This window comes from Salvelinus fontinalis, chromosome 30, assembly GCF_029448725.1.
Source record: "Salvelinus fontinalis isolate EN_2023a chromosome 30, ASM2944872v1, whole genome shotgun sequence".
In the NCBI taxonomy this organism is placed as follows: Eukaryota; Metazoa; Chordata; class Actinopteri; order Salmoniformes; family Salmonidae; genus Salvelinus; species Salvelinus fontinalis.
In genome coordinates this window covers 21,843,126-21,869,124 of record NC_074694.1, presented here as the reverse complement: position 1 = coordinate 21,869,124, position 25,999 = coordinate 21,843,126, and the positions used below count along the sequence as shown (strand labels likewise).

At 46.3% G+C, this 25,999-nt stretch overlaps 2 protein-coding genes across 4 annotated transcripts in view; one reads left to right on the top strand and one right to left on the bottom strand.

Moving 5' to 3' along the window:
• Nucleotides 1-186: 186 nt before the first annotated feature.
• On the bottom strand, nucleotides 187-14,242 carry prepl (prolyl endopeptidase like). 2 transcript variants are annotated; one of them, XM_055890012.1, is made up of 14 exons: nucleotides 13,857-14,242; nucleotides 13,409-13,534; nucleotides 13,249-13,315; nucleotides 12,903-13,124; nucleotides 11,124-11,250; nucleotides 10,746-10,962; nucleotides 10,324-10,515; nucleotides 9,711-9,917; nucleotides 9,264-9,439; nucleotides 7,299-7,515; nucleotides 5,201-5,350; nucleotides 4,879-5,005; nucleotides 2,117-2,205; nucleotides 187-1,803 (listed from the first exon to the last, which is right to left on the bottom strand). In XM_055890012.1, the coding sequence occupies exons 1-14, from the start codon at nucleotides 13,995-13,997 to the stop codon at nucleotides 1,729-1,731; spliced, it is 2,133 nt and encodes a 710-aa protein (XP_055745987.1). In that variant the 5' UTR covers nucleotides 13,998-14,242; the 3' UTR covers nucleotides 187-1,728. The 2 variants fall into 2 exon arrangements, with proteins under 2 accessions (XP_055745987.1, XP_055745988.1); XM_055890013.1 differs by lacking the exon at nucleotides 13,857-14,242 and having other exon boundaries at nucleotides 13,249-13,325; nucleotides 13,409-13,493.
• A 110-nt stretch (nucleotides 14,243-14,352) lies between these two features.
• Nucleotides 14,353-25,999, top strand: part of camkmt (calmodulin-lysine N-methyltransferase) — a 195,541-nt gene continuing 183,894 nt past the window's right edge. For both annotated transcript variants that reach the window (XM_055890009.1, XM_055890008.1), the window contains exons 1-3: nucleotides 14,353-14,713; nucleotides 15,369-15,553; nucleotides 15,658-15,722. In XM_055890009.1, the coding sequence (XP_055745984.1) occupies nucleotides 14,546-14,713; nucleotides 15,369-15,553; nucleotides 15,658-15,722 (418 nt within the window). In that variant the 5' untranslated portion in view covers nucleotides 14,353-14,545. The remainder of the gene's footprint in view (nucleotides 14,714-15,368; nucleotides 15,554-15,657; nucleotides 15,723-25,999) is intronic.

Genomic DNA, 25,999 nt, shown 5'->3' with positions numbered 1-25,999 from the left:
CCACAAATATGCAGATGAAACAACTTACTTGCAGTTCTCACCCTTCTAATGTCACGACTTTCACTGTCATACTGTAGATCAGGGATGTCACTAATTTGTCTTCAGTCTTCACGAGGTCCGGGGGGCTGCACTGACAATGTGTTATTTCCCCACTGTCAAAATGAGCAAAAGATAGTCCTCTATCCATTGTTTTTGGAATTTTAATTTGGGTGATTATTAATGAGTTGGACACAGTCCAGAAACTGTATAAATGTAGGTCCATTATCATTACTACACTGTTTTGATTTGGTTTTAGTCATTTTAAAGTATACTGAACAAAAATATAAATGCAACATATACAGTGTTAAAAGATCCCAGAAATGTTCCATATGCACAAAAAGCTTATTTCTCCAAAATGTTAGGCACAAATTTGTTAAAATCCCTGTTAGTGAGCATTTCTCTTTTGCCAAAATAATCCATCCACTTGGCAGGTGTGGCATATCAAGAAGCTGATTAAACAGCATGATCATTATACAGGTGCACCTTGTGCTGGGGACAATAAAAGGCTACAAAAATTTGCAGTTTTGTTACACAACACAGATGTCTCAAGTTTTGAGGAAGCATGCAATTGGCATGCTGACTGCATGAATGTCCACCAGAGCATTTAAATGTTCATTTCTCTACCATAAGCCACCTCCAACAACATTTGGCAGTATGAACAGCTGATAAAACTGTGGGTTTGCACAACCAAAGAATTTCTGCACAAACTTTCAGAAACCGTCTTAGGGAAGCTCATCTGCATGCTCGTCGTGCTCACAAGGGTCTTGACCTGACTGCAGTTCAGTTTCGTAACCGACTTCAGTGGGCAAATTCTCACCGTTGATGACCACACTGGTGAAGTGTTACCAGTGTGCCAGTGATGGCCACTGGCACACTAGTAACTGTACCTGGTGTATGGCTTTTTTGTGGGCGAGCAGTTTGCTGATGTCATTGTTGTGAACAAAGTGCCCATGGTGACGGTGGGGTTATGGTATGGGCAGGCATAAGCTAGACAATGAACACAATTGCATTTTATCGGTGGCAATTTGAATGCAGAGAGATACAGTGACGAGATCCTGAGGCCTATTTTTGTGCCATTCATCCTCCGCCATCACCTCATGTTTCAGCATGATTATGCACAGCCCCATGTTGCAAGGATCTGTACACAATTCCTGGAAGCTGAAAATGGCCCACTTCTTCCATGGCCTGCATACTCACCAGACATGTCACCTATTGAGCAAGTTTGGGATGCTCTGGATCGACGTGTACATGTTCCAGTTCCTGCCAATATCCAGCAACTTCTCACAGCCACTGAAGAGGGGGACAACATTCCACATGCCACAATCAACAGCCTGATCAACTGTATACGAAGGAGATGTGTCACGCTGCATGAGGCAAATGGTGGTCACAACAGATACTGACTGGTTTTCTGATATACCCCCTAATTTTTTTAAAGGTATCTGTGACCAACAGATGCATATCTGTATTCCCAGTCATGTGAAATCCATAGATTAGGGCCTAATTAATTAATAAAAATGTACAAATTTCCTTATATGAACTGTAACTCAGTAAAAAAATTAATAGAAATTGTTGTCTTTATATTTTGAGTTCGTACCCCCAAACTGTTTATTTTATTTTACTCAACCCCCCGTGGGTCAACCACACATGTATCTCTATATGGCTCTGATGAGTTCTCCTCCACACTTCCTTCTACTTCCGCCTGTTTTGGGTCTTCTGCTGGTTCAGGCCCAGCTCTGTGTGGAGAAAGGCCAGCTGTCGAGCACTCTGAGTGGGGTAGAGAGAGACAGGAGTGGGCTGTCAGGTCAGCCTGAGAACAGCAATGTTTAATAGTGTAATCCTCTTACCTAACTCCATATCAACAATGCCAACATGTTTTATGGCTCAACAAACTTGGTTGGCAGGTTAGTGACGCTTATTACAGTGTTTATGATTATGTAGTGTTCATAAATCTACACTAATTGATGCACTATATATGGAATAGGGTGCCACTCAGACGGTTTATGGGTCAGAGACTGATCAGGTCATATTGTCGTGGACTCTATAAAAGAAGGGATATCATGAGTGAGCCCATAGATACCTCAGTCAGAGACAGTTCAAAGTCCCCTGGGCCAAAGTGGTCTGCTCCCGGTTGAAGGTCCAGAATGACACTGGGTGTGGACTCAGATTCTGGATACAGAGATGACAACACACAAACAACAAATTAGAAAACAAATGCATTGTTCATCATGTCCAATACAAGTTGCCGATCTCTATCAACATGACCACATCAGAGGTCATCATTGCCAGGAATGAAGGGTTCTGATCGGAATGTGCCATCAGTGGCTGCAGTCAGGCGGGGTGCAACAATATCCAGTCCCTCTAGTAGCAAAATGGTCATTTAATCAATAGTAGCGAAGATATTTTAGGCTGGGTACAACAGCAATAGGTGTTTCCCCTATAATGTAGTGAGTGTCTGGTGTGTTCTGTAGTGTTTCCTCCTGTGATCACAGCTTGATGAGAAGAGCAAAGGAAACGAGGAGCTCTAATTCTGAAAAATCCTCAGTAATTTCTCTCTAATCTGACTGCTACTCTCCTAGGCTCCCTCCCTCCCTCTCTCTCCCTCTTGTCCTCCCTCCCTCTCTCCTCAATGTGCTGTGTTTCACAAGCCTCCTCCTGACCTTGCCAGAGCCCAGTGTATTGTTCCTTATCTCTCCTGCTGATACACTATCTCATAAACATGCTAATGAACCCGGCTGTGGGTGTGCGATCAGCACTTTATCAATGACAGAGGAGAGGGGTAGAGATTAGTGAGAGACCCTCTCTGCCTGTGCACACAAGTGTGTGTATGTCTGTGAGTGACAGAAAATTAGACAGAGTGAATGTGTGTGTGAGCAACAGAGTAGGAGACAGTGTGTGGTTGAGAGAAAGAGAGAGATGTACAAACACAACCCACATTTATGTCTATTTATTTTCCCTTTTGCACTTGAACTATTTGCACATCGTTACAACACTGTATATAGACATATGACATTTGAAATGTCTTCATTCTTTTGGAAATTCTGTGTGTAATGTTTAATGTTCATTTATTTATTTCACATGTTTATTATCTACTTCACTTGCTTTGGCAATGTTAACATATGTTTCCCATGCCAATAAAGGCCTTATATTGAATTGATGTGAGATTATTAAGGAGCGGTAAAGAGCTAGAGTAAGTCCCTCACTGGGGGAATCAGTATGATTTGCTGACGCTGATTCACATAGAGCTGCTGTGCTACAAGGTGACCTCTGCTCTGTACTGGATATAAACTCCTACACTTCTAGCAATGATCCATTACAGCAGTCTCCTGAGGAACACACACTCCTCTAGTGGGACCTGAATCTGTGATCCATTACAGCAGTCTCCTGAGGAACACACACTCCTCTAGTGGGACCTGAATCTGTGATCCATTACAGCAGTCTCCTGAGGAACACACACTCCTCTAGTGGGACCTGAATCTGTGATCCATTACAGCAGTCTCCTGAGGAACACACACTCCTCTAGTGGGACCTGAATCTGTGATCCATTACAGCAGTCTCCTGAGGAACACACACTCCTCTAGTGGGACCTGAATCTGTGATCCATTACAGCAGTCTCCTGAGGAACACACACTCCTCTAGTGGGACCTGAATCTGTGATCCATTACAGCAGTCTCCTGAGGAACACACACTCCTCTAGTGGGACCTGAATCTGTGATCCATTACAGCAGTCTCCTGAGGAACACACACTCCTCTAGTGGGACCTGAATCTGTGATCCATTACAGCAGTCTCCTGAGGAACACACACTCCTCTAGTGGGACCTGAATCTGTGATCCATTACAGCAGTCTCCTGAGGAACACACTCCTCTAGTGGGACCTGAATCTGTGATCCATTACAGCAGTCTCTTGAGGAACACACTCCTCTAGTGGGACCTGAATCTGTGATCCATTACAGCAGTCTCCTGAGGAACACACTCCTCTAGTGGGACCTGAATCTGTGATCCATTACAGCAGTCTCTTGAGGAACACACTCCTCTAGTGGGACCTGAATCTGTGATCCCTTACAGCAGTCTCCTGAGGAACACACACTCCTCTAGTGGGACCTGAATCTGTGATCCATTACAGCAGTCTCCTGAGGAACACACTCCTCTAGTGGGACCTGAATCTGTGATCCATTACAGCAGTCTCCTGAGGAACACACTCCTCTAGTGGGACCTGAATCTGTGATCCATTACAGCAGTCTCCTGAGGAACACACTCCTCTAGTGGGACCTGAATCTGTGATCCATTACAGCAGTCTCCTGAGGAACACACTCCTCTAGTGGGACCTGAATCTGTGATCCATTACAGCAGTCTCTTGAGGAACACACTCCTCTAGTGGGACCTGAATCTGTGATCCATTACAGCAGTCTCCTGAGGAACACACACTCCTCTAGTGGGACCTGAATCTGTGATCCATTACAGCAGTCTCCTGAGGAACACACTCCTCTAGTGGGACCTGAATCTGTGATCCATTACAGCAGTCTCCTGAGGAACACACTCCTCTAGTGGGACCTGAATCTGTGATCCATTACAGCAGTCTCCTGAGGAACACACACTCCTCTAGTGGGACCTGAATCTGTGATCCATTACAGCAGTCTCCTGAGGAACACACTCCTCTAGTGGGACCTGAATCTGTGATCCATTACAGCAGTCTCCTGAGGAACACACACTCCTCTAGTGGGACCTGAATCTGACCACACTGCTGCTCTTCAGGAAGAACAAAACTCTGGACAATTCTGGGATAATGAGCCTTCATTGGAATGTGCTTTAGGTAGAGTAACTGTTTCATGTCTATCTACTCACCAGATACAGGGTGGCCATTGAGGTGTGTGTGAATTGCTTCCTGAAGTCTCTCCTCGTACTTGTGTACTCCGGCTACAGGCACTCTGTTGTCTTCTATGTAGGCTGTGAGCAGCATGGAGGGGTAGTGCTGTGGTATACACACATACAAAAACACTAATTTATATTATGAAGCCTTTTTTATCTCAGCAGTTGTCACAAAGTGCTATACAGGTAGCAGCCTAAAACCCAAAGAGAAAAAGCACAGAGTTTAAAAGTTGTTTGGGCAATGTTTGCATATTATTTTATGGTTTTGTGTTGTGTACAGTAAGGTTTATAAGCAAACCTGAGGTGTAATGTTATGACAGGGGCAGTAGGAGGCGATAGTGTCCCTTTGGCATGTGTCTGACATGGGATCCCCCCATTCCCCCCTCTCCTCCAGCGTCAGGGGCAGACTGGGCTCCTGCATAGTGGCCAGCACATCAAGGAAAGGTGCCTGGAGACCGAAGAGAACACCTAACCAGTGACTTGTGCGGTTGAAGGCCTAATCCTTACTCAAGATATGTGGCCATACTGTAACTTGAACTTTTCCACAAATTATACATTGATGTCCAGTGGCGATTTTAGCATGTAAATCCACATTTGTTTTTAGATGCATGCCAGCAAAGACACTACACATTCATTGCACTATTTTTAACCTTTATTTAACTAGGCAAGTCAGTTAAGAACAAATTCTTATTTACAATGACGGCCTATTGGGGAACAGTGGGTTAACTGCCTTGTTCAGGGGCAGAATGACAGATTTTTAACTTGTCAGCTCGGGGACTCGATCCAGCAACCTTTTGGTTACTGGCCCAACGCTCTAACCACTAGGCTACCTGCTGCCCCCCACTATAATGGCGACAAGCTGTGCCCACAAACTGTTAGGGCCTACATAAAGTTGTCCCAACAGCAGAGCTTTCTTTCCAGCACAATGGAGTGAATCCTTACCAATGCGAGAAATTGCCAAGAAACCGAAGATCTTGTACAACGCTGTGTACTACTCCCTTCACAGAACAGTGCAAACTGGCTCAAACCAGAATAGAAAGAGGAGTGGGAAGCCCTGGTGCACAACTGAGCAAGAGGACAAGTACATTAGAGTGTCTAGTGTGAGAAACAAGTGCCTCACAAGTCCTCAACTGGCAGCTTCATTAAATAGTACCAGCAAAACACCAGTCTCAACGTCCCATCTTAATCTTTTCTTTTTATTGGCCTGTCTGAGATATGTTTTTTTCTTTGCAACTCTGCCTAGAAGGCCAGCATTTCGGAGTCGCCTCTCACTGTTGACGTTGAGACTGGTGTTTTGTGGGTACTATTTAAAGATCGTACTTTTTGGAGAAATGTCCTCTGGTCTGATGAAACAAAAATATAACTGTTTGGCCATAATGACCATCGTTATGTTTGGAGGAAAAAGGGGGAGGCTTGCAAGCCGAAGAACACCATCCCAACCGTGAAGCACGGGGGTGGCAGCATCATGTTATGGGGGTGCTTTGCTGCAGGAGGGACTGGTGCACTTCACAAAATAAATGGCATCATGAGGGAGGAAAATTATGTGGATATATTGAAGCAACATCTCAAGACATCAGTCAGGAAGTTAAAGCTTGGCTCTTCCAAATGGACAATGACCCCAAGCGTACTTCCAAAGTTGTGGCAAAATGGCTTAAGGACAACAAAGTCAAGGTATTGGAGTGAGTGGCCATCACAAAGCCCTGACCTCAATCCTATAGAACATTTGTGGGCAGAACTGAAAAAGCATGTGCAAGCAAGGAGGCCTACAAACCTGACTCAGTTACATCAGCTCTGTCAGGAGGAATGGGCCAAAATTCACCCAACTTATTGTGGGAAGCTTGTGGAAGGCTTCCCGAAACATTTGTCCCAAGTTAAACAATTTAAAGGCAATGCTACCAAATACTAATTGAGTGTATGTAAACTTCTGACCCACTGGGAATGTGATGAAAGAAATAAAAGCTGAAATAAATCACTCTCTCTACTATTATACTGACATTTAACATTCTTTAAATAAAGTGGTGATCCTAACTTACCTAAAACAGGGAATTTGTATTAGGATTAAATGTCAAGAATTGTAAAAAAATAAAATAAATAAAGTTTAAATGTATTTGGCTACGGTGTATGTAAACTTCCGACTACAGCTGTATATGTATATATAACATTTTATTTATTTATTTTTGCTAAAAATGTGGGGCTCAAAACCCCACCGGCTCTGCCCCACCTGCCCTGAATTACGGGTCGCCACTGTTGATGTCAGTGGGGTATTTGCTCTGAAAGTTAAGTTACACACACTTTTCACAAGTAAGGATTCAGGCCTGAGAGAGCAGAGAAAATAGGGGTGGAAATGTGTGTGTGTGTGTTTTTGAAGGCTGCAGGTAGGGTCTCGGTGGTTTTACCTGTAGTGTGACAGCTCGTATGAGTTGGGGGTGTAGGTTGCAGAGCGCCCCCACCAGTACGGCCCCGGCGCTGCGAGCGGTGAGGGCGGTCAGAGAGGGTCTCGACACCCCCAGGTCATAGAGCCTGTGGATACAGGCAGCCAGGTCCTCCACTCCTCTCAGTTTTCCCTCCATACGACCCTGTCTATGCCAGCCCAGGCCACGCTCACCTCCACCCCTACAACCACACATGTAGTCAGAGTGGTAAAACATTCAAAAGTGCTTCAAACTCCTTTTTTTAAAAGACAGATAATCATATACAGTACCAGTCAAGTTTGGACACACCTACTCATTCAAGAGTTTTTCTTTATTTGTACTATTTTCTACATTGTAGAATAATAGTGAAGACATCAAAACTATGAAATAACACATATGGAATCATGTAATAACCAAAAAAGTGTTAAACAAATCAAAATATATTTTAGATTTGAGATTCTTCAAAGTAGCCACCCTTTGCCTTGATGACAGCTTTGCACACTCTTGGCATTCTCTCAACCAGCTTCCTGAGTCTTGAAGGAGTTCCAACATATGCTGTGCACTTGTTGGGTGCTTTTCCTTCACTCTGCGGTCCAACTCATCCCAAACCATCTCAATTGGGTTGAGGTCGAGTGATTGTGGAGGCCAAGTCCTTTGGTGCAGCACTCCATCACTCTCCTTGGTCAAGTACCCCTTACCTGGCCTGGAGGTATGTTTTGGGTCATTGTCATGTTGAAAAACAAATGATAGTCCTACTAAGTGCAAACCAGATGGGAACGGCGTATTTGCTGCAGAATGCTGTGGTAGCCATGCTGGTTAAGTGTGCCTTGAACTCTAAATAAATCACTGACAGTGTCACCAGCAAAGCACCATCACACCTCCTCCTCCATGCTTCACGGTGGGAACCACACATGCGAAGATCATCCGTTCACCTACTCTGCATCTCACAAAGACAGAGGTTGGAACCAAAAATCTCAAATTTGGACTCATCAGACCAAAGGACAGATTTCCACCGGTCTAATGTCCATTGCTCGTGTTTCTTGGCCCAAGCAAATCTCTTCTTCTTATTGGTGTCCTTAGGTAGTGTTTTTTTTGCAGCAATTAGACCATGAAGGCCTGAATCCCGCAGTCTCCCCTGAACAGTTGATGTTGAGATGTGTCTGTTACTTGAACTCTGAGGTGCAATCTGAGGTGCAGTTAATTGCCGATTTCTGAGGCTGGTAATTCTAAAGAACTTATCCTCTGCAGCAGTAACTCTGGTACTTCCTTTCCTGTGGCGGTCCTCATGAGAGCCAGTTTTATCACAGCGCTTGATGTTTTTTTCAACTGCACATGAAGAAACTTTCAAAGTTCTTGATTGACTGACCTTCATGTCTTAAAGTAATGATGGACTGTAATTTATGTTTGCTTATTTGAGCTCTTTTTGCCATAATATGGACTTGGTCTTTTACCAAATATGGCTATCTTCTGTATACCATCCCCCACCTTGTCACAACTGATTGGCTCAAACGCATTAAGGAAAGAAATTCCACAAATTAACTTTTAACAAGGCACACCTGTTAATTGAAATGCATTCCAGGTGACTACCTCATTAAGCTGGTTGAGAGAATGCCAAGAGTGTGCAAAGCTGTCATCAAGGGTGGCTACTTTGAAGAATCTCAAATCTCAAATATATTTTGATTTGATTAACACCTTTTTTAGTTACGACATGATTCTATATGTGTTATTTCATAGTTTGTCTTCACTATTATTCTACAATGCAGAAAATAGTCAAAATAAAGACAAACCCTTGAATGAGTAGGTGTGTCCACATTTCTGACTGGTACTATATGTTCTACAGAAAACATTACAATGAGAGCACAAACAATTAATATAGCCACCCACAACAGACTTTATCCTGTAGGAACAGTTATTCTGTGGCGCAAATGCTTCTGGGAGTTGTAGCGCTACCTGACATGGCAGTAGGCCAGAGCCCAGCCATCCTCAAGCAGCAGTCTTCTGTCTGGGCTGAAGTCCATGTTAAGGTCCATGCCATAGGCCCCATACACATGCACCAGCAATGGAGCACCCCTCAGGTCCTCCAACATAGGTATGTGGAAGAGAGTCAGTGGCACCATGGTACCGTCCTATAGGCCGAGAGAGAGTACAGTAATCACAATACACACACAAAATATTACATACTGTTTTCGGAAAAAAACTGTGCTTGTGTGCGAGGGAATGTAGCGTGTGTGTGAGCTCCTAGACTATGGTGTTTCATGAGCCTCTGGTGAACCCTTACTGCAGGCTGGTAGGTCATCAGTGGATTACCAAAATACAGTCCACACCCATCATTTCGGCATTGTATTCTTGAGGCTTTCCTCTCTGAATGTGTGTGTGTACGATTCAGATCCAGTCTACCTGGCTGGGGGCCTCTAGTCGGGTGGTTTGATACTCCTGGGGGGTTCTGTGTTCCTCTGTGTCCTCCTGTAAGAGGAGCCTGTACTCCCTGGGGGAGTAGCGGTACAGGACAGGGGGGTGGACTGGAGACGACAGGAGGAACTCCAACCAGCCACTGTCTGTTAGCCCAGCCCTCTTGGTCTCTATGGCACAGGCCCACGGTGGCAGCTGAGAGATGGAGGACAGTTCTGGTTAAAGGGATACTGCTAGATTCTAGCAATTAAGTTGTGGATGTCATTTTTATGTCTCTGCGTGCAGTATGAAGGAAGTTAGAGGTCGTTTCATGGCTTTGCCGGAATCTCAGTATTCGTTTAAGGCCTAGCTTTCATGGTACAGTATACTATCAGTACACCTGGCTAGGCAGTGCAGTGTTAAACATAGTCATGGCCATCAGAATGATAATCAACTGCCTCAGCAGGAGGAGAAATAGAGTAGCCTGTTAAAGAACCACAATGGAAACAAGTCTCTTGACTTGTATCCTCTGTCTGGTGTAACATTTGATGTATTTTAAAACTGGAATAAAAATGATACTAATCAAATAAGAGAGATGTCTTCATATAGCTCTTTCTGTCACCTGCAGGGTGGATGTGGTTGCTGGCTGAGATAGTGGGAACACCTGGAGTGCTAGCAGGCCTAAGGGATCCCTGGTGGCCAACACACAGTGGTCCTGGAGCACCTCCATGTCCTTCACAGCTGTCCCAGGACCAGGGCTACACACTGGGACCCAGTGTTTTATGGAGGGGGATGAGAGAGGTGCCCTCAACACCTGGGACAGCATAGAGTAGAATCATAGACTATATTGATAACACATGCATTTATCACGTCATGTACACACACAAACACAGTGTGCAACTGTGCGTGCTGTTTGTTTGCATGCAGATCCACTGATTTGTCCATAGAGAATATTTTTATTTCAATGTCTATGGCGTTGTCTGAGGCAGTAGGCTACCTGGTACTCTATCAATGTCTATGGGGTTGTCTGAGGCAGTAGGCTACCTGGTACTCTTGTCCAGGTCCAGTGTTGGCCAGGATGTACAGCTGGCCGTGGGAGTGCTCTACATGGTACAGCAGCTCAGGGAGGCGGGCCTGGACCAGGGTGGGCTCCATAAGGGGCTTGGCGCTGTCAATCAGCCACACCTCAGAGCTCCTCTTACTGCTGCAGTTAACAAGCACCAGCCTCCTGTCTCTGGAGAGACTCACCTCAACAAACACACTGTGGACAAAAGAAAACTTACGAAAACAGAGCACTTTAACACATGTTCTCTGTGTTTTAATGGCTCGTGTCCTAACATGGCCTCTTTCAAACATTACAGTACATGATGTACACACACATACACACTGGTGTGACAAAGGAGAGGTGTGTGTTAGTCTTACTCAGGCTGCTGTTCCTGGTACACCAGGGCGCTTCTGGTCCCAGTGGCAGTCAGGTCCAGACGGAACACATGGTGACACTGGAGTTTCTGCTGACTGCTGTAGAATAGGATGTCATCTGTAGCCCACTCTAAACACACACACACACACACACACACACACACACACACACACACACACACACACACACACACACACACACACACATACATACGACAATCCTCACACATCTTATTTTCTGTGTAGAAGAGTCCATATTAAACACAGTGCCTTTGGAAAGTATTCAGACCCCTTGACTTTTCCACATTTTGTTAAGTTACAGCCTTATTCAAAAAAATATTTTTATTTTTTATTTTATCCTCAGCAATCTAAATACAATAACCATAATGACAAAGCGAAAACAGGTTTTTAGAAAGGTTTGTAAATGTATTACAAATAAAAAAACATAAATACCTTATTTACATAAGTATTCAGCCCCTTTGCTATAAGACTCGCAATTCCGCTCAGGTGCATCCTGTTTCCATTTATCATCCTTGAATTGTTTCTACAACTTGATTAGAGTCCACCTGTGGTAAATTCAATTGATTGGACATGATTTGGAAAAGCACACACCTGTCTATATAAGGTCCCACAGTTGACAGTGCATGTCAGAGCAAAAACCAAGCTATGAGGTCGAAGGAATTGTCCGTGGCACAGATCTGGGGAAGGGTACCAAAACATTTCTGCAGCTTTGAAGATCCCCAAGAACACAGTGGCCTCCATCATTCTTAAATGGAAGAAGTTTGGAACCACTAAGACTCTTCCTAGAGCTGGCCGCCTGGCCAAACTGAGCAATCGGGGAACAAGGGCCTTGGTCAGGGAGGTGACTAAGAACCCGATGGTCAGTCTGACAGAGCTCCAGAGTTCCTCTGTGGAGATGGGAGAACTTTCCAGAAGGACAATCATTTCTGCAACACTCCACCAATCAGGCCTTTATGGTAGAGTGACCAGATGGAAGCCACTCCTCATTAAAAGGCACATGACAGCCCGCTTGGAGTTTGCCAGAAGGCACCTAAAGACTCTCAGACGATGAGAAACAGGATTCTCTGGTCTGATGAAACCAAGATTGAACTCTTTGGCCTGAATGCCAAGCGTCACGTCTAGAAGAAACCTGGCACCATCCCTACGGTGAAGCATGGTGGTGGCAGCATCATGCTGTGGGGATGTTTTTCAACGGCAGGGATTGGGAGACTCCTCAGGATCGAGGCAAAGATGAATGGCGCAAAGTACAGAGAGATCCTTGATGAAAACTTACTCCAGAGCGCTCAGGACCTCAGACTGTGGCGAAGGTTCACCTTCCAACAGGACAACAACCCTAAGCACACAGCCAAGACAATGCAAAAGTGGCCTGAAAATAGCTGTGCCGCAAAGCTCCACATCCAACCTGACAGAGCTTGCGGATCTGCAGAGAAGAATAGGAGAAACTCCCCAAATACAGGTTGCCAAGCTTGTAGCGTCATACCCAAGAAGACTCACGGCTGTAATTGCTGCCTAAGGTGCTTAGACAAAGTACTGAGTAAAGGGTCTGAATACTTATGTAAATGTAATATTTCACTTTGTTATTTTTAATAAATTATCAATCATTTCTAAACCTGATTTTGCTTTGTCATTATGGGGTTTTGTATCTAGATTCATGAGGAAAAAAATCTATTTAATCAATGTAAAGAATAAGACTGAAAAGTTTCCGAAGGCACAGTATAACACTACATTGTTTATCTCCATGTTATTAACCCTCTCCCTCACCGACGCTGAAAACCTTGTCAATGGTGAGTAGAGGTTGAGGTGTGTCCAGGGTAGGTTCTCTGTCTCCTAGCTTGACCAGGACACACCTGGCCTCCTCTCTGTGGGGGGTCTTCACTGTGGCTGCCAGGGCATGCTCACTGGGGGAGAGACGCAACCTCTGGAGGCTCCAATCTCCCTTCCCCACGGAGTCCAGACACAACACCTTTTCTGGCTCTGGGTCACCTGCAGCCAGTCAGTCACAAACCCACACCGCACATTGTTTAATGTAATTTACTTCTCTTTAGCTCTGGACAGTAGTAGAAAGTGGTGTGATTAGGGAAAGGTCTGTCCAGAAAATTGTGCTTACCCTGCCTGGTGTCCATTCTATAGATGCCATCCCCCTCCATGAAGTACACGTGGTTACGCCCCTGGATCTGGAGACAGCTGTTTGTCAGTAAAATGACTACTTTATTAAACCAGTGCTAGTTGTTTAGACACCTTTGCCAAAACATCAGGCACAACTTTACCGTTGTATTGTCTGGGCATCCGGAGAACCTCTGGTATATGGCCCTTAACCTTCTCTTGAAAGACCTCTCCAGACTTCTGTATTTCTTATTAGGAGAGTTGAATTCCACAGTGGAGCTGGAAGGGTCCTGAAGGACATGAACATATTAGGTGAAATGTATGCACAAATGCTCACAGTGTGACTGTCATCTGAATATATGTGCCTTTATACATTTGGATTGACCGTTTGAGAGTACATTTCCTACAACAAAAACAAGACCCCATTGCCTATCAGATTCTAAGAACAGGATCAATTTCTCTACGATATCCACTTCATCTTTGGTTACTACAAGGCTAGCATGTTTGTCAGTAACAGATCCCTAGAAACATTCCTTAAATATTAGATGAGGACAGTAATCAGAAGTAAAGGTCTGCGATGTAACTAGCACCAAAGAGAGCGAGTTACAGCACCTTTACTATTGTGAAACGACGTGCATCCGTTAGGTAGATCAATCCTCTAGGTTTGCAGGTGAAAAGGCTCCAGACTTGATTACATTTACTTCCCCGAATCAGAGGACTGAGCCACGATTGCAGACAGGTCATGGAACACATAGTCACTGTAACTGACCGACCAAGCTATCATTTCATGTCAATCATTGTTTTGAAAGTGACCACCACCCCAAGTTTGAACGCATTTTTCCCAAAAAGAAAAACCAGTATCAAGTATGTCTTCTTATGTCGCTTTAATAGTCCATAGTTCGTTAATGTAATTAAATGTAGTTTGATTGCCTTTGCCGTTGGGCAACCTCCAGGACACTAGTAGAAAAATTTCAAAACATTGATTTGAGCGCTGTTTGATGGCGTATAAACAAGGCAAAACTAATCAATCCCAGACGGCATACAATTTTTAACTCAGTACTGCGTTCGATGATGTTGGTAATACATTGCTATGTCTTGCTGCCATAAGTGTACGGAAGTAGCATGCTTTCTCCAGCAGCACAGGAGTAGTTAGGGTTTTACCGGTTGATGTCACGCTACCACTGTACTACTTGTCCTATTCTGTGAACAAACAGAGCCATACTAGCTTTATTAGACCGTGTGCTTCACACTGTAAATCATTTAGAATTGTATTTATTTTTGCCCAAAACACTGAAGACAGGATGGAAGGGAAGTTGACAGGTGAACCAGAAAAGTGTAAATACCACGAATCGCCGTTGCCATCCTTGCCAGAAAATAAAGAAAAAGAGCTCATTACCAACCACCAATCCAATCGAGACCCTAATTGTGGAACCGACGTAGCTCGTGCCAGATGGACTCTCCTACGACAGGTAAAACAAGCGTAAACATTTCCAATGGTTTTGTTATCAACTGACAGAATCAATGTTGTATTGTGCCTAACGTTAGCTAGCTAGCTAATATCATTGCGCCATTAGCTAGCTAGATATATACTGGCTTTAGCTAAGCTACATTTATCAGCGATTTACCATTCATAGACCTGTATCAGTATTTACAGTAACATGTGTAACTGAGATTATATACAACTCTCCAGTCCTCTGTCCCAGTTGAGCTGTAACCATAACAGTGTGAGGGCATGACCTGAGAGGGAGGTTTTGTCCTTACATGGGCATTTCACTGATACACAAAATGCTTCCAGAAATATCCTCTTGCATTTCAAATACTGTATAGTTAAAAAAATAGAAATAAAACATCACTAATTCATATTGCACTGAGCAAGTGCTAGTAATAAACTAAAGGTGTCCTGTGACAAGATAATGACCACACTACTACAGGAACTGTGGGGATCAGTTTCAAGGATGAACAATAGAGCCTGGAGCCATATCAGATCTTCATCACTAGGCTAGATAGAAGGTTCTAATACCTACATGTCATTCTAAGTTGGTCAGTACATGTGTTTTGAGGTGGTGTTTTTAAAGCAGGTCAGGTTGTGTGGTTTGACAGTTGCTATATCTCCCACTCCCTCAGGTGCTGAGGCAGAAACAGCTGGACAGTGCAGACTCAGAGGTCAAGCAGGTGTCTGTCCGGAGATTCTCCTCCTTCAACCTGTTCAACAAAACCAGTGTCACGCACCAAGAGACAGATGACCCCTCCGAAGGCCAGTGGGTGGAATACACAAGTGCTTCCTTCCCAGAGTTCAGTGCCTTTCTCAGGTGGGTTTGAGATCCTTGTTGTCCTATGTTTAAGCCGAGCACTGTGCAGCTTACACACACACACACACACTGTATAATCATATTTATCTCTCATTCATTTCCAGAGATAACCTCGGGCCCATCAGAGTGAATGAGGTTCTCAACAGTTTTGACAATACAGGGAATGTCTGTGAGTACATCCTCCATATACATGTTTAAGAGTGTGCGTTCATTTAACCTATGACTACCTTCCTATGATGACCTCCGTTAACACACTGTTTTCCCACTTACATCGATTGCTCTTCTGGTGAGTCACTCAGCCTGTTGGAAAGAGAGAGTGAGAAAAGGCGATTTATACCATTATCGCTGAGGGTAGATTGAGGATCACCTTTTTGTAAGGACTTAACACAGTCTCATGCAACACAAATGATCTGATGTTATGCTGTGGAAGCCAATCAACTCAGCATCCTGAGGATGAGGTGAGAAGGTCATGCAGCTGTTTTTCCATGGTAATGGAAACGTTGTTTTCTGTTCTGCTGCCACGGTGACAGCTGTCCTGTATCGTCTTATATAACGCTGAGTAACAGTTTGGTCAGTAAATCAGATGTTGTTTGTAGAAGAGGGAACCCCTCAGGGAAGGCTGCATCTCTCTGTACTCCCACTAGCAGGCAGCGCTGATCAGCAGTATTCACACAGCAGAGCCAGAGAGAGGCTTTCTCTTTCTATGCCTGCCTGACGGCCAGGTCATGTGATCATGTGATCGACACCAGCCTGGCCTTTAGCAGGCCCACATACCTGCTACCCAGTGGGGTGAGCATTCCACAAATGCGATGAAAGGAACAGATTGGCTAAAGCTGTTATCTGTGTTCTAGCTCCCTCTCAAGTGAGCCCAAACTCGGGTGTTTTGTTATTATAGCTGAGGACTGTGGTCGAACTAGACTGGTGGTCTGGGCTTTTCATTCTGTGTTCCTGTGTGTTCACTTTTCCTCTTTCAGAAAATGGGTCCACAGAGAAAATACAAATAATTTGTCCCCCAGGATATACACTGAGTGTACAAAACATTAGGTACACCTTACTAATATTGAGTTCCACCCCCCTTTTGTCCTCAGAACAGCCTCAATTCGTTTTGGCATGGACTCTACAAGGTGTCGAAAGCATTCCACAGGGATGCTGGCCCATGTTGACCCCAAATGGTCCCACAGTTGTGTGGAGTTTGCTGGATGTCTTTTGGGTGGTGAACCATTCTTGATACACAGGGGAAACTGTTGAGCATGAAAAACACAGCAGCGTTGCAGTTCTTGACACCCTCAAATCATTGCGCCTGGCACCTACTACTGTACCCCGTTTAAAGGCACTTAAATCTTTTGTCTTGCCCATTCACCCTCTGAATGGCACACATACACAATCCATGTCTCATATCCTCCCCTTCATACACTGATTGAAGTTGATTTAACAAGTGACATCAATAAGGGATCATAGCTTTCACCTGGATCCACCTGGTCAGTCTGTCATGGAAAGAGCAGGTGTCCCTAATGTTTGCGCCACTCAGTGTATGTTGTGATGTAACAGTACACATGGTAATCATTGTATGTAGCTATGTAGACCTATGCATAGATTAATCCTCATTTTAATCAATAAGATAATAAGGACCGCTTGTGTTTGAGTGGATGACTTAGCACCCCATAGTGTATGTCGAGCCTTCTTTACAGTCACCTGATTGGTTCCGGTTATTCCTGTGTCTTCATAGCTATGGGAATCAGAGGGTCATCTGTGAGCCAGATGGCTACACAGGGGTCTAGGGTCGTGGTAGAGGTCAAAATTGGGACTGTACTCAGTCATCCCACATTATCAGGTCACACAGCACAGCATATACCATCACCTCAGCTAATCCTGATGGACCTGAAAACAGACAGAAATAATAAGCAGTGGGTCCCCTTGCCCTTATTAGCATATCTGGGTTACATGTAGGCCTAGCTGGTGTAAACTAGGGGTCATAGGTAATACTAAAATGCACTCTGACCCTTCAGTATAATAGAGTAATTATTCAGATGTATTGTGGCATTATACCAAACAAGGATCTTTACTTCTGAAAGTCTTTACCTCTAAGTATTAGAGGTTCTACAGAATTCTGTCTCAATAGAGATTGATGTGGTATGAAATAGACAGCTGTAGGCTAGATGTTGTTGTTATTTGTCAGGAGAGCTGATGATCCTACCTGCTTAACTTTGTCTGACCTGCAGCTAATCTGGTGTCCAGTTGGTTGACTGAGGGATGAGTGAGGTGACCCTATCACCAGGACCAGGTTCTCGGGTTAAGAGGGTACAAGAGAACCCATCTGGTAGGAATGTGGTGCTTCCAGCTCTGTTCGTTCCCCTCAATGACCACAGCAGGATGCTGGTCTTCTCCACCTCCCTCGCACCATCCCAGCTGGAGGAGCTATTCACTGGCTCAGATAGATAGATATCTGGCTCCTTGACCCACATCTGGTCTGGATTTTCCTGGGGAGGGAGAGGGAGGTGGAGGTAGAGATTCTAGAGGTAGGGGGCCCTGGGTCCTCACTGCTAGGCAGGGCCTTTCAAACCCTCCTCTCAACCACTTCTAATTGATCTCACGCATTGCTAGGCCCAAACATCTCACCCCAAATACCCCTGTCAGAAAGGCTGGAGGGGGAGCTCAGGAGCTCATTGTCTGAAGAGGGGGTGCCCCTTGCCCCTGTGTTAGCTGCCCCCTGCCCCCCCCCCCCCCCCTCTCCACCTTGCACATCCCTAAATCCTCCCCTGAGGAGAGTACAAGCCACAATCCTTGGGCTCCTTCTCTTCCTGAATGGGAGTCCAAAACGCTGGCGGTGGATTAGTCCTGCAAATGTGTGCTTCGGTGCTCTATGCTGCATTGGCCATAGGAGTAGGGCTTGTAGGGGGGCTTGTTTTGGGGTTTAACTGGCCTTGTTTCCTGTGAGGACCAATGTCTCCAGGCACAATGGGGATAGGTGGGGCTGAAGAGGTTTTAGCTGGGTACATGAGAGCCTTGTTGACACAGGGTTTGGACTGGAGAGGAGCGGCTGGTTTGGGGAGGGGGGGGTGTATGCTAGGCTAGGTCACACGTTGGGTTCAGATAGTCATGTGTCTTAGAGAGCTCCTCCATTGTAGGTTTCACTCTGTGCTGTCATAAGACTCTACAGGGAGGTGTTGTAAGACATGCTGTGGGATGAGCTGGGTGAATCAGGGCTACAGGGGCATCCATATGCTGTGGGATGAGCTGGGTGAATCAGGGCTATAGGGGCATCCATTCAGACCTCTGTTCGGACACAGCAGGTCTCTGGAAATAGGCAGCCTTTATAATGTGGCTCCTTTACAAAACCACTCATTGTCACTTTGGTTACAACTCTTTTTAGTCTTCTAATCGTCCTCATTATCCGGTGACACGACCCCTCCTGCTGTCTCGTAGGCCCGAGAGCTTACATACATCACCGTGTGTGTGTCTTTGTGTGTGTTCAGATACCATAGCTCTATAATGGATGATCCTGCCTTAATGCAGAAAGTGTTTGAGCATGAATATGTACGCCTGTGTGAGTGTGTGTGCACATTTGTGTATGTGTGAGTGTACTGCATACTGTGTGTGCTTTAAGAGGTTCCCCCTGTGGCCCTCCCTTGTGCCAACCCTTTAGCAGCCCCTGTTTGCATAATTATGCTAATTCACTCTGCCAGAATGCTATCTAATTATATCCCGTTAGACAATGGCGGAGGGCTGGGGCCCTGGGTACTACATGCAGGTCTGGGGGCTGTAACTCTGACACACTGTGACACTGCAACTCTTAACTCTTGTGTTGGTGACAGTTAATTAGTGCTCCCCTGTGTGTGTTTACAGGCCAGGCTCTGTGACGAGCCTATGTGCCCCTCAGTGTAACACTATACTGGTGGTGCGACCAGTGCTGCTACACACAACCACTGTTACAGTGGAGTCATTGGCTTAGTTAGAGAGCATGGTGCTGCTAGCACCACTAGGGATGCGGGTTAGATTCCTGCATGGGCCACATTAAGGCTACTGGGTATGTCACTATGAATCCTAAGTTGCTTTGGATGAAGGTGTCTGCTACTACATGACAACTGCATTTATTTACCCAATTATATTATATTTACAGTCTTGAGTTAATCTAGTAAATTGTAAAAAGCAAAGTAAATTGTTTGTGAGTGTGATTTGAGTGTACCCTTGGGCCTGTCTGTTTGCTAGGGGGAGGTGTTGGCTGTGATGATTAGCTTTTGGGCCCCGTGTGGCTCAGGGGATGAGAAGTGGGGAAGAGTTGCCAGTTGACTTAATTTAAGGTAATTGGTTTGGTTCCATATCTTGAGGAAATGGCTTTGCCTTCTACAAGGGTTAGGCTGTTAAGAGCTCAGGGGTTAGTGTCCAGGGCAGGCAACTGTCCTAGCCCTGTATAGAAGAAAAAAACATTCTCAGAGAAAAACACACACACACACAAACAATAGACGTACCCCTGTGGTAAATAGCCAATGAATGCAATGGCTAGTGAAATAAAGCCCCCGGTGAAGTGTATGGTTGGTTGGGTATTGGTCAGTATAGGTGGTAGGAGATGGGGGTGGTGAAACCTGAGCGTTGCCAATGAGCAGGAGGATTAGAGAGGAAATGATGGTGGCCCAGTCAGAGCTGCCTTTCATTGTTAGACCAGTAATACTGTGGTAATTACAAAGACTACATACTTTAGCAGCCAGCTCTCTCTCTCTCTCTCTCATCCTCTCTCTCTCTCGTCCTCTCTCTCATCCTCTCTCTCGTCCTCTCTCTCGTCCTCTCTCTCTCTCTCGTCCTCTCTCTCTCTCTCGTCCTCTCTCTCTCTCTCTCGTACTCTCTCTCGTCCTCTCTCTCTCGTCCTCTCTCTCTCTCTCGTCCTCTCTCTCTCTCTCGTCCTCTCTCTCTCGTCCTCTTTCTCTCGTCCTCTTTTCTTCTGTTGCAAAGGTATTAGAGGGAAAATGAAAGAGGGAGAATGAAAGAGTAATACCACACCCCAGAATGGCACAATTATTGGATTTTTTACCACTTTAGTCACCCTCCCCAGAAGCCAACCCTCCCTCCCTCCCTCCTCGCCTCCTTCTAATCAGGTTTTTAATTCCAACCTGGCCCGGTGTGTTAACCTACACCTAAAACACTCTGTGAACCCTACGCTTCCGATTCTACAGAGATCCATAGTAAGTCAAATTATTTGCTAAGGCCACTATATGCCAAGCATGAATATGAATGGAATGAAATTGTGGATAGGTGCAGAGCTGTTCTCCCTATTATACGTGATGCCTGCAAATGTCTGCCTGCACATTGTGAGTGTAATGTGTATATGCACATTGTGTGTGTGAGTGTCCTCCCATTAGAGAGATAAGTGATTAGTGCATGGTGGTTAATTAGTGGCTCTTCGCTCTGCGTCCGTGGAGTGCCATGCCGCATCATCCTATTGGTCCTTTCCTTCCACCCTTTTCACCTCACAACACCCTTTGCCGCTGTTTGCCTAGCAACGGCTACGCGGCTGGTGAGGAGTCGTCTGGGCCTAATGTAGGCTACTTGATGATGTTTTAAAACAAATAGATGATTATCTGATTAGCGTCTTGGTTGAGAGTGCAGTTTATAAATGGCCACCCTGCAACATGCTTGAAACATCCTTCCAAAACCCGCATCAGGAGAAGGGACCACTAATCATGTGTTAGTCTAAATTATGTTTGTGTATAATGTTTGTGTACTTGTTTCATGTGTTCTTTTTGTGTCAGTTGCATTGCTTTGTTTGTGTAGATGAATTATTACGGTGCACTTGGTGTTGTGGTCTTTTGATTTGTGTGTTTTATGATTTATTTATGTCTTTTATGTGCTGTAAATATTCATATAAATTCATGAAAAATTCAAACTGTTCATAAAAATGCATGTCATCAGCATACTTGTCCCTTTTTGTGTATCTGCGCTCTACATTTGAGTGAATTTTGACATCAGTTTATTACCTTGTCTTTGACGTTGTTGTTGATGTGTTTGTCAGTGAGGTACGCGACCATTAGCTAGCATCCAAACCCCATTCCCTTACTTTAGTGTGGTTGTGTTCACACTTGCAAACCCCAGAGTGGCCCTGTCAGTCAATCACTGTTTTGACGCTAATGGAGATGCTAACGCTAATGTAGCTTGTGCAGGCCCTAATCTAGCCTACAGTTGCGCATGTATTTAAGTGGCCCTCCGAGGGAGCTGTGCTACTGGAGGATCCCTGGGCTCTGGGGCTCTGGGCCTGCAGGGAACATTTTCCTGTGACTTTAGTGGCAGCCAAGGGAGCCAGTCACTCTGTCAACCCCAGGAGAACACACTCACAGCCTGGCAAGTGACAGAAGGCACAGTGGCGGTGTTCATTTAGTGACTGACTTGTATGTGGATGGTAAGTGGGCCTTTTAAGACTGTTTGTTTTTAGTCAGGGAAATGTGGAATTGTGCTGCTGGCTGACAACAATTAACATAGTCTTTTTGTTTGTCTCTCTCTTTTCATTTAGTCTTTCTCTCTGTCTCTCGCTCTGTCTGTCTCTCAGTCTGTGTATTTGTCTCTCTGTCCTCCCCTTCTCTATCTCTCCATCTCTCTCTCCATCTCTCTCTCTCTGTAATAGCTTGGCCAGGCTGAGTGCAGGCTGCGGGGCCCCTGCAGCAGTGTTTTAAGGTCATAGCACGCTCTCTCAATAGTGCTGACTGGGCCAGTGTCTCACTGACAGCTGATCCAACAGCCCTAGCAGGCTGGAGACAGTCCATTTCTCACCCTCCTCCTCCCTTTCTTCTCCTCCTCTCTCTCCCCCTCTCTCCACAGCGGGTGATGGCTGGGCCAGCTTTTGTGTTTGGCCAGTCAGGCCTAAACCCTGGCCCCGGGGGCTGCTCGCCGGGAGAGCCCAGGCCGCAGAAAGGGAGAGAAGAAAAGGAGAGAAGTAATTATGTTCAGTCATTGAGTTCTGAAGATCCCCGTGTTAATTACGGGGCCGCTCGCTACAAAACACCACCAATTCAAGTGAAAAATGAGGAATGTTTGCGAGGGCGGATTGGAACATGACACCTCTGGGCTCCAGCCTCGCCATGAGAAGCCAGATTAAGATGGCCGAGCCCCATGTCTTCCCTCCCTCGTCCTCCCTCCTTCCCTCGCTCTTTTCTTTTGTGACGGAGAGATTACGCACACGGGGTCCGGTTACAGAGCCGGGTCCATTGTCCTGCTCACTGTTTCATATGTGCTGATGCGGCTTCGCATCACTGGCTTTTCAGGACAGGGGCCTGGTCTCGCTTTCTTTCTCTTTCTCTCTACTTGGATGTCGCTCTCTCTCCTTTGCTCTCTAACTCCTTCCCCTCCTTATTCATCTCTCTCTGCCTCTGTCGCTTGCTCTTTCTCTGTATCCACTCGCTGGTATTTCCCCTCTTCCTTCATCTCTCTCTCCTACTCTTCTTCAACCTTTTTCTATGTCTAGATTTTACTCTCAGCCCCTCTTTCTCCATCTTGTTCCCCCATCTGATTTTCTCCACAAGTAGCTCCAGTGGATCAGCTTTGTAGATGTTGCTTTGTCTTGTATAAATAGTGACTTAGTTCTATGGGGTAGCAACATGTTTGTGGTCTGGTCTGATGTGCTCCAAACCCACCTGTTCCCTGGCCCTGGGGGGAGGGGATAGAGGGGTGGGTCAGAAGAAGGGACAGAAGGGTAGACTGACGGTAGGGGACAGAGGGGTAGACTGACGGTAGGGGACAGAGGGGTAGACTGACGGTAGGGGACAGAGGGGTAGACTGACGGTAGGGGACAGAGGGGTAGACTGAAGGGAGGGGACAGAGGGGTGGACTGACGGTAGGGGACAGAGGGGTGGACTGACGGTAGGGGACAGAGGGGTAGACTGACGGTAGGGGACAGAGGGGTAGACTGACGGTAGGGGACAGAGGGGTAGACTGACGGTAGGGGACAGAGGGGTAGACTGACGGTAGGGGACAGAGGGGTAGACTGACGGTAGGGGACAGAGGGGTAAACAGAGGAGGAAACAGAAGACATTGTGGCAGGCTCCTTGCTGGGGCCAGAACACCCCCCCCCTCCCTCCCTACTTCTTTTCTCTCTGTCTCCCAATGTGATAACAGGTTTGTTCCTGCTCCATTGTGGTAGTAATGATGGGGAGTCATCTGGGCTGTTAAAAAGTAGAAGTGTGTGTGTGTGTGTGTGTGTGTGTGTGTGTGTGTGTGTGTGTGTGTGTGTGTGTGTGTGTGTGTGTGTGTGTGTGTGTGTGTGTGTGTGTGTGTGTGTGTGTGTGTGTGTGTGTGTGTGTGTGTGTGTGTGTGTAGTGGGGATTACAAGAACATTGCTGTGTAACCAGATTCAGGCAGAACGTACCCAAACCTCCATAGGCCACCCCACTGAGTCTTTCATTGTGTGTGTGTGTGTGTGTGTGTGTGTGTGTGTGTGTGTGTGTGTGTGTGTGTGTGTGTGTGTTAGGGGCCTTAGACAGGGGCGTATCCGGGCGCCAGAAGGCCACAGGGAAGGAGGCTCCCAGATGGAGACATTTTGTTTGCAGGGTTTCTATAACAATACTGTTCTCCACTCTACTACACACTACCCCCCAAACACTAGTTTACCACTCCCCCACAAGCAACACTAGTCTACCACCCCCCCAAAACCAACACTAGTCTACCACCCCCCCAAAACCAACACTAGTCTACCCCCCCCACAACCAACACTACTCTACCCCCACACAACCAATACTAGACAACCACCCCCCCAAAACCAACACTAGTCTACCCCCCCACCAACACTAGTCTACCACCCCCCCCACAACCAACACTAGTCTACCACCCCCAAAACCAACACTAGTCTACCCCCCCACCAACACTAGTCTACCACCCCCCCCAAAACCAACACTAGTCTAACCCCCCCACAAGCATATTGCAACACTCGCAATAACATCTGCTAACCATGTGTATGTGACCATTTACATTTGATTTCAACACTAGTCTACCCCCCCATACAACCAACACTAGTCTACCCCCCCATACAACCAACACTAGTCTATCCCCCCATACAACCAACACTAGTCTACCTGCCCCCCACTAACACTAGTTTTCAGCCCCCCACAACTAACACTAGTCTACCTACCTCCCCACAACCAACACTGGTCTTCCACCCCAAACAAGCAACTCTAGTCTACCACCCCCCCACAACCAACGCTAGTCTACCACCTCCCCCCAACCAACGCTAGTCTACCACCTCCCCCCAACCAACGCTAGTCTACAACCCCCCCAACCAACGCTAGTCTACACCCCCCCACAACCAACGCTAGTCTACCACCCCCCCACAACCAACACTAGTCTACACCCCCCCACAATCAACGCTAGTCTAACCCCCCCACCAACACTAGTCTACCACCCCCCCACAACCAACACTAGTCTACCACCTCCCCACAACCAACGCTAGTCTACACCCCCCCACAACCAACGCTAGTCTACACCCCCCCACAACCAATGATAGTCTACACCTCCCTACAACCAATGCTAGTCTACCACCTCCACACAACCAACGCTAGTCTACAACCCCCCCAACCAACGCTAGTCTACACCCCCCCACAACCAACGCTAGTCTACCACCCCCCCACAACCAACACTAGTCTACACCCCCCCACAATCAACGCTAGTCTAACCCCCCCACCAACACTAGTCTACCACCCCCCCACAACCAACACTAGTCTACCACCTCCCCACAACCAACGCTAGTCTACACCCCCCCACAACCAACGCTAGTCTACACCCCCCCACAACCAACGCTAGTCTACACCCCCCCACAACCAATGATAGTCTACCACCTCCCTACAACCAATGCTAGTCTACCACCTCCCCACAAGAAACACTAGTCTACCACCTCCCCACAACCAACGCTAGTATACCACCTCCCCACAACCTCCACACAACCAACACTAGTCTACCACCTCCACACAACCAACACTAGTCTACCACCTCCACACAACCAACACTAGTCTACCACCTCCCCACAACCAACACTAGTCTACCACCTCCACACAACCAACGCTAGTCTACCACCTCCCCACAACCAACGCTAGTCTACCACCTCCCCACAACCAACGCTAGTCTACCACCTCCCCACAACCAACGCTAGTCTACCACCTCCCCACAACCAACGCTAGTCTACCACCTCCCCACAACCAACGCTAGTCTACCACCTCCCCACAACCAACGCTAGTCTACCACCTCCCCACAACCAACGCTAGTCTACCACCTCCCCACAACCAACGCTAGTCTACCACCTCCACACAACCAACGCTAGTCTACCACCTCCCCACAACCAACGCTAGTCTACCACCTCCCCACAACCTCCCCACAAGAAACACTAGTCTACCACCTCCCCACAACCAACGCTAGTATACCACCTCCCCACAACCTCCACACAACCAACACTAGTCTACCACCTCCCCACAACCAACGCTA

Bases quoted from the DNA above. Each gene is read 5' to 3' on its own strand.
- prepl (XM_055890012.1), bottom strand. From the start codon at position 13,997: ATGTGTTCCATGACCTGTCTGCAATCGTGGCTCAGTCCTCTGATTCGG. The intron at 9,440-9,710 runs GTAGACTGGATC...CTCGGCCTATAG, and splicing joins GACTAGAGGCCCCCAGCCAG to GACGGTACCATGGTGCCACT. The intron at 5,351-7,298 runs GTAAAACCACCG...TTCGGTCTCCAG, and splicing joins TACGAGCTGTCACACTACAG to GCACCTTTCCTTGATGTGCT.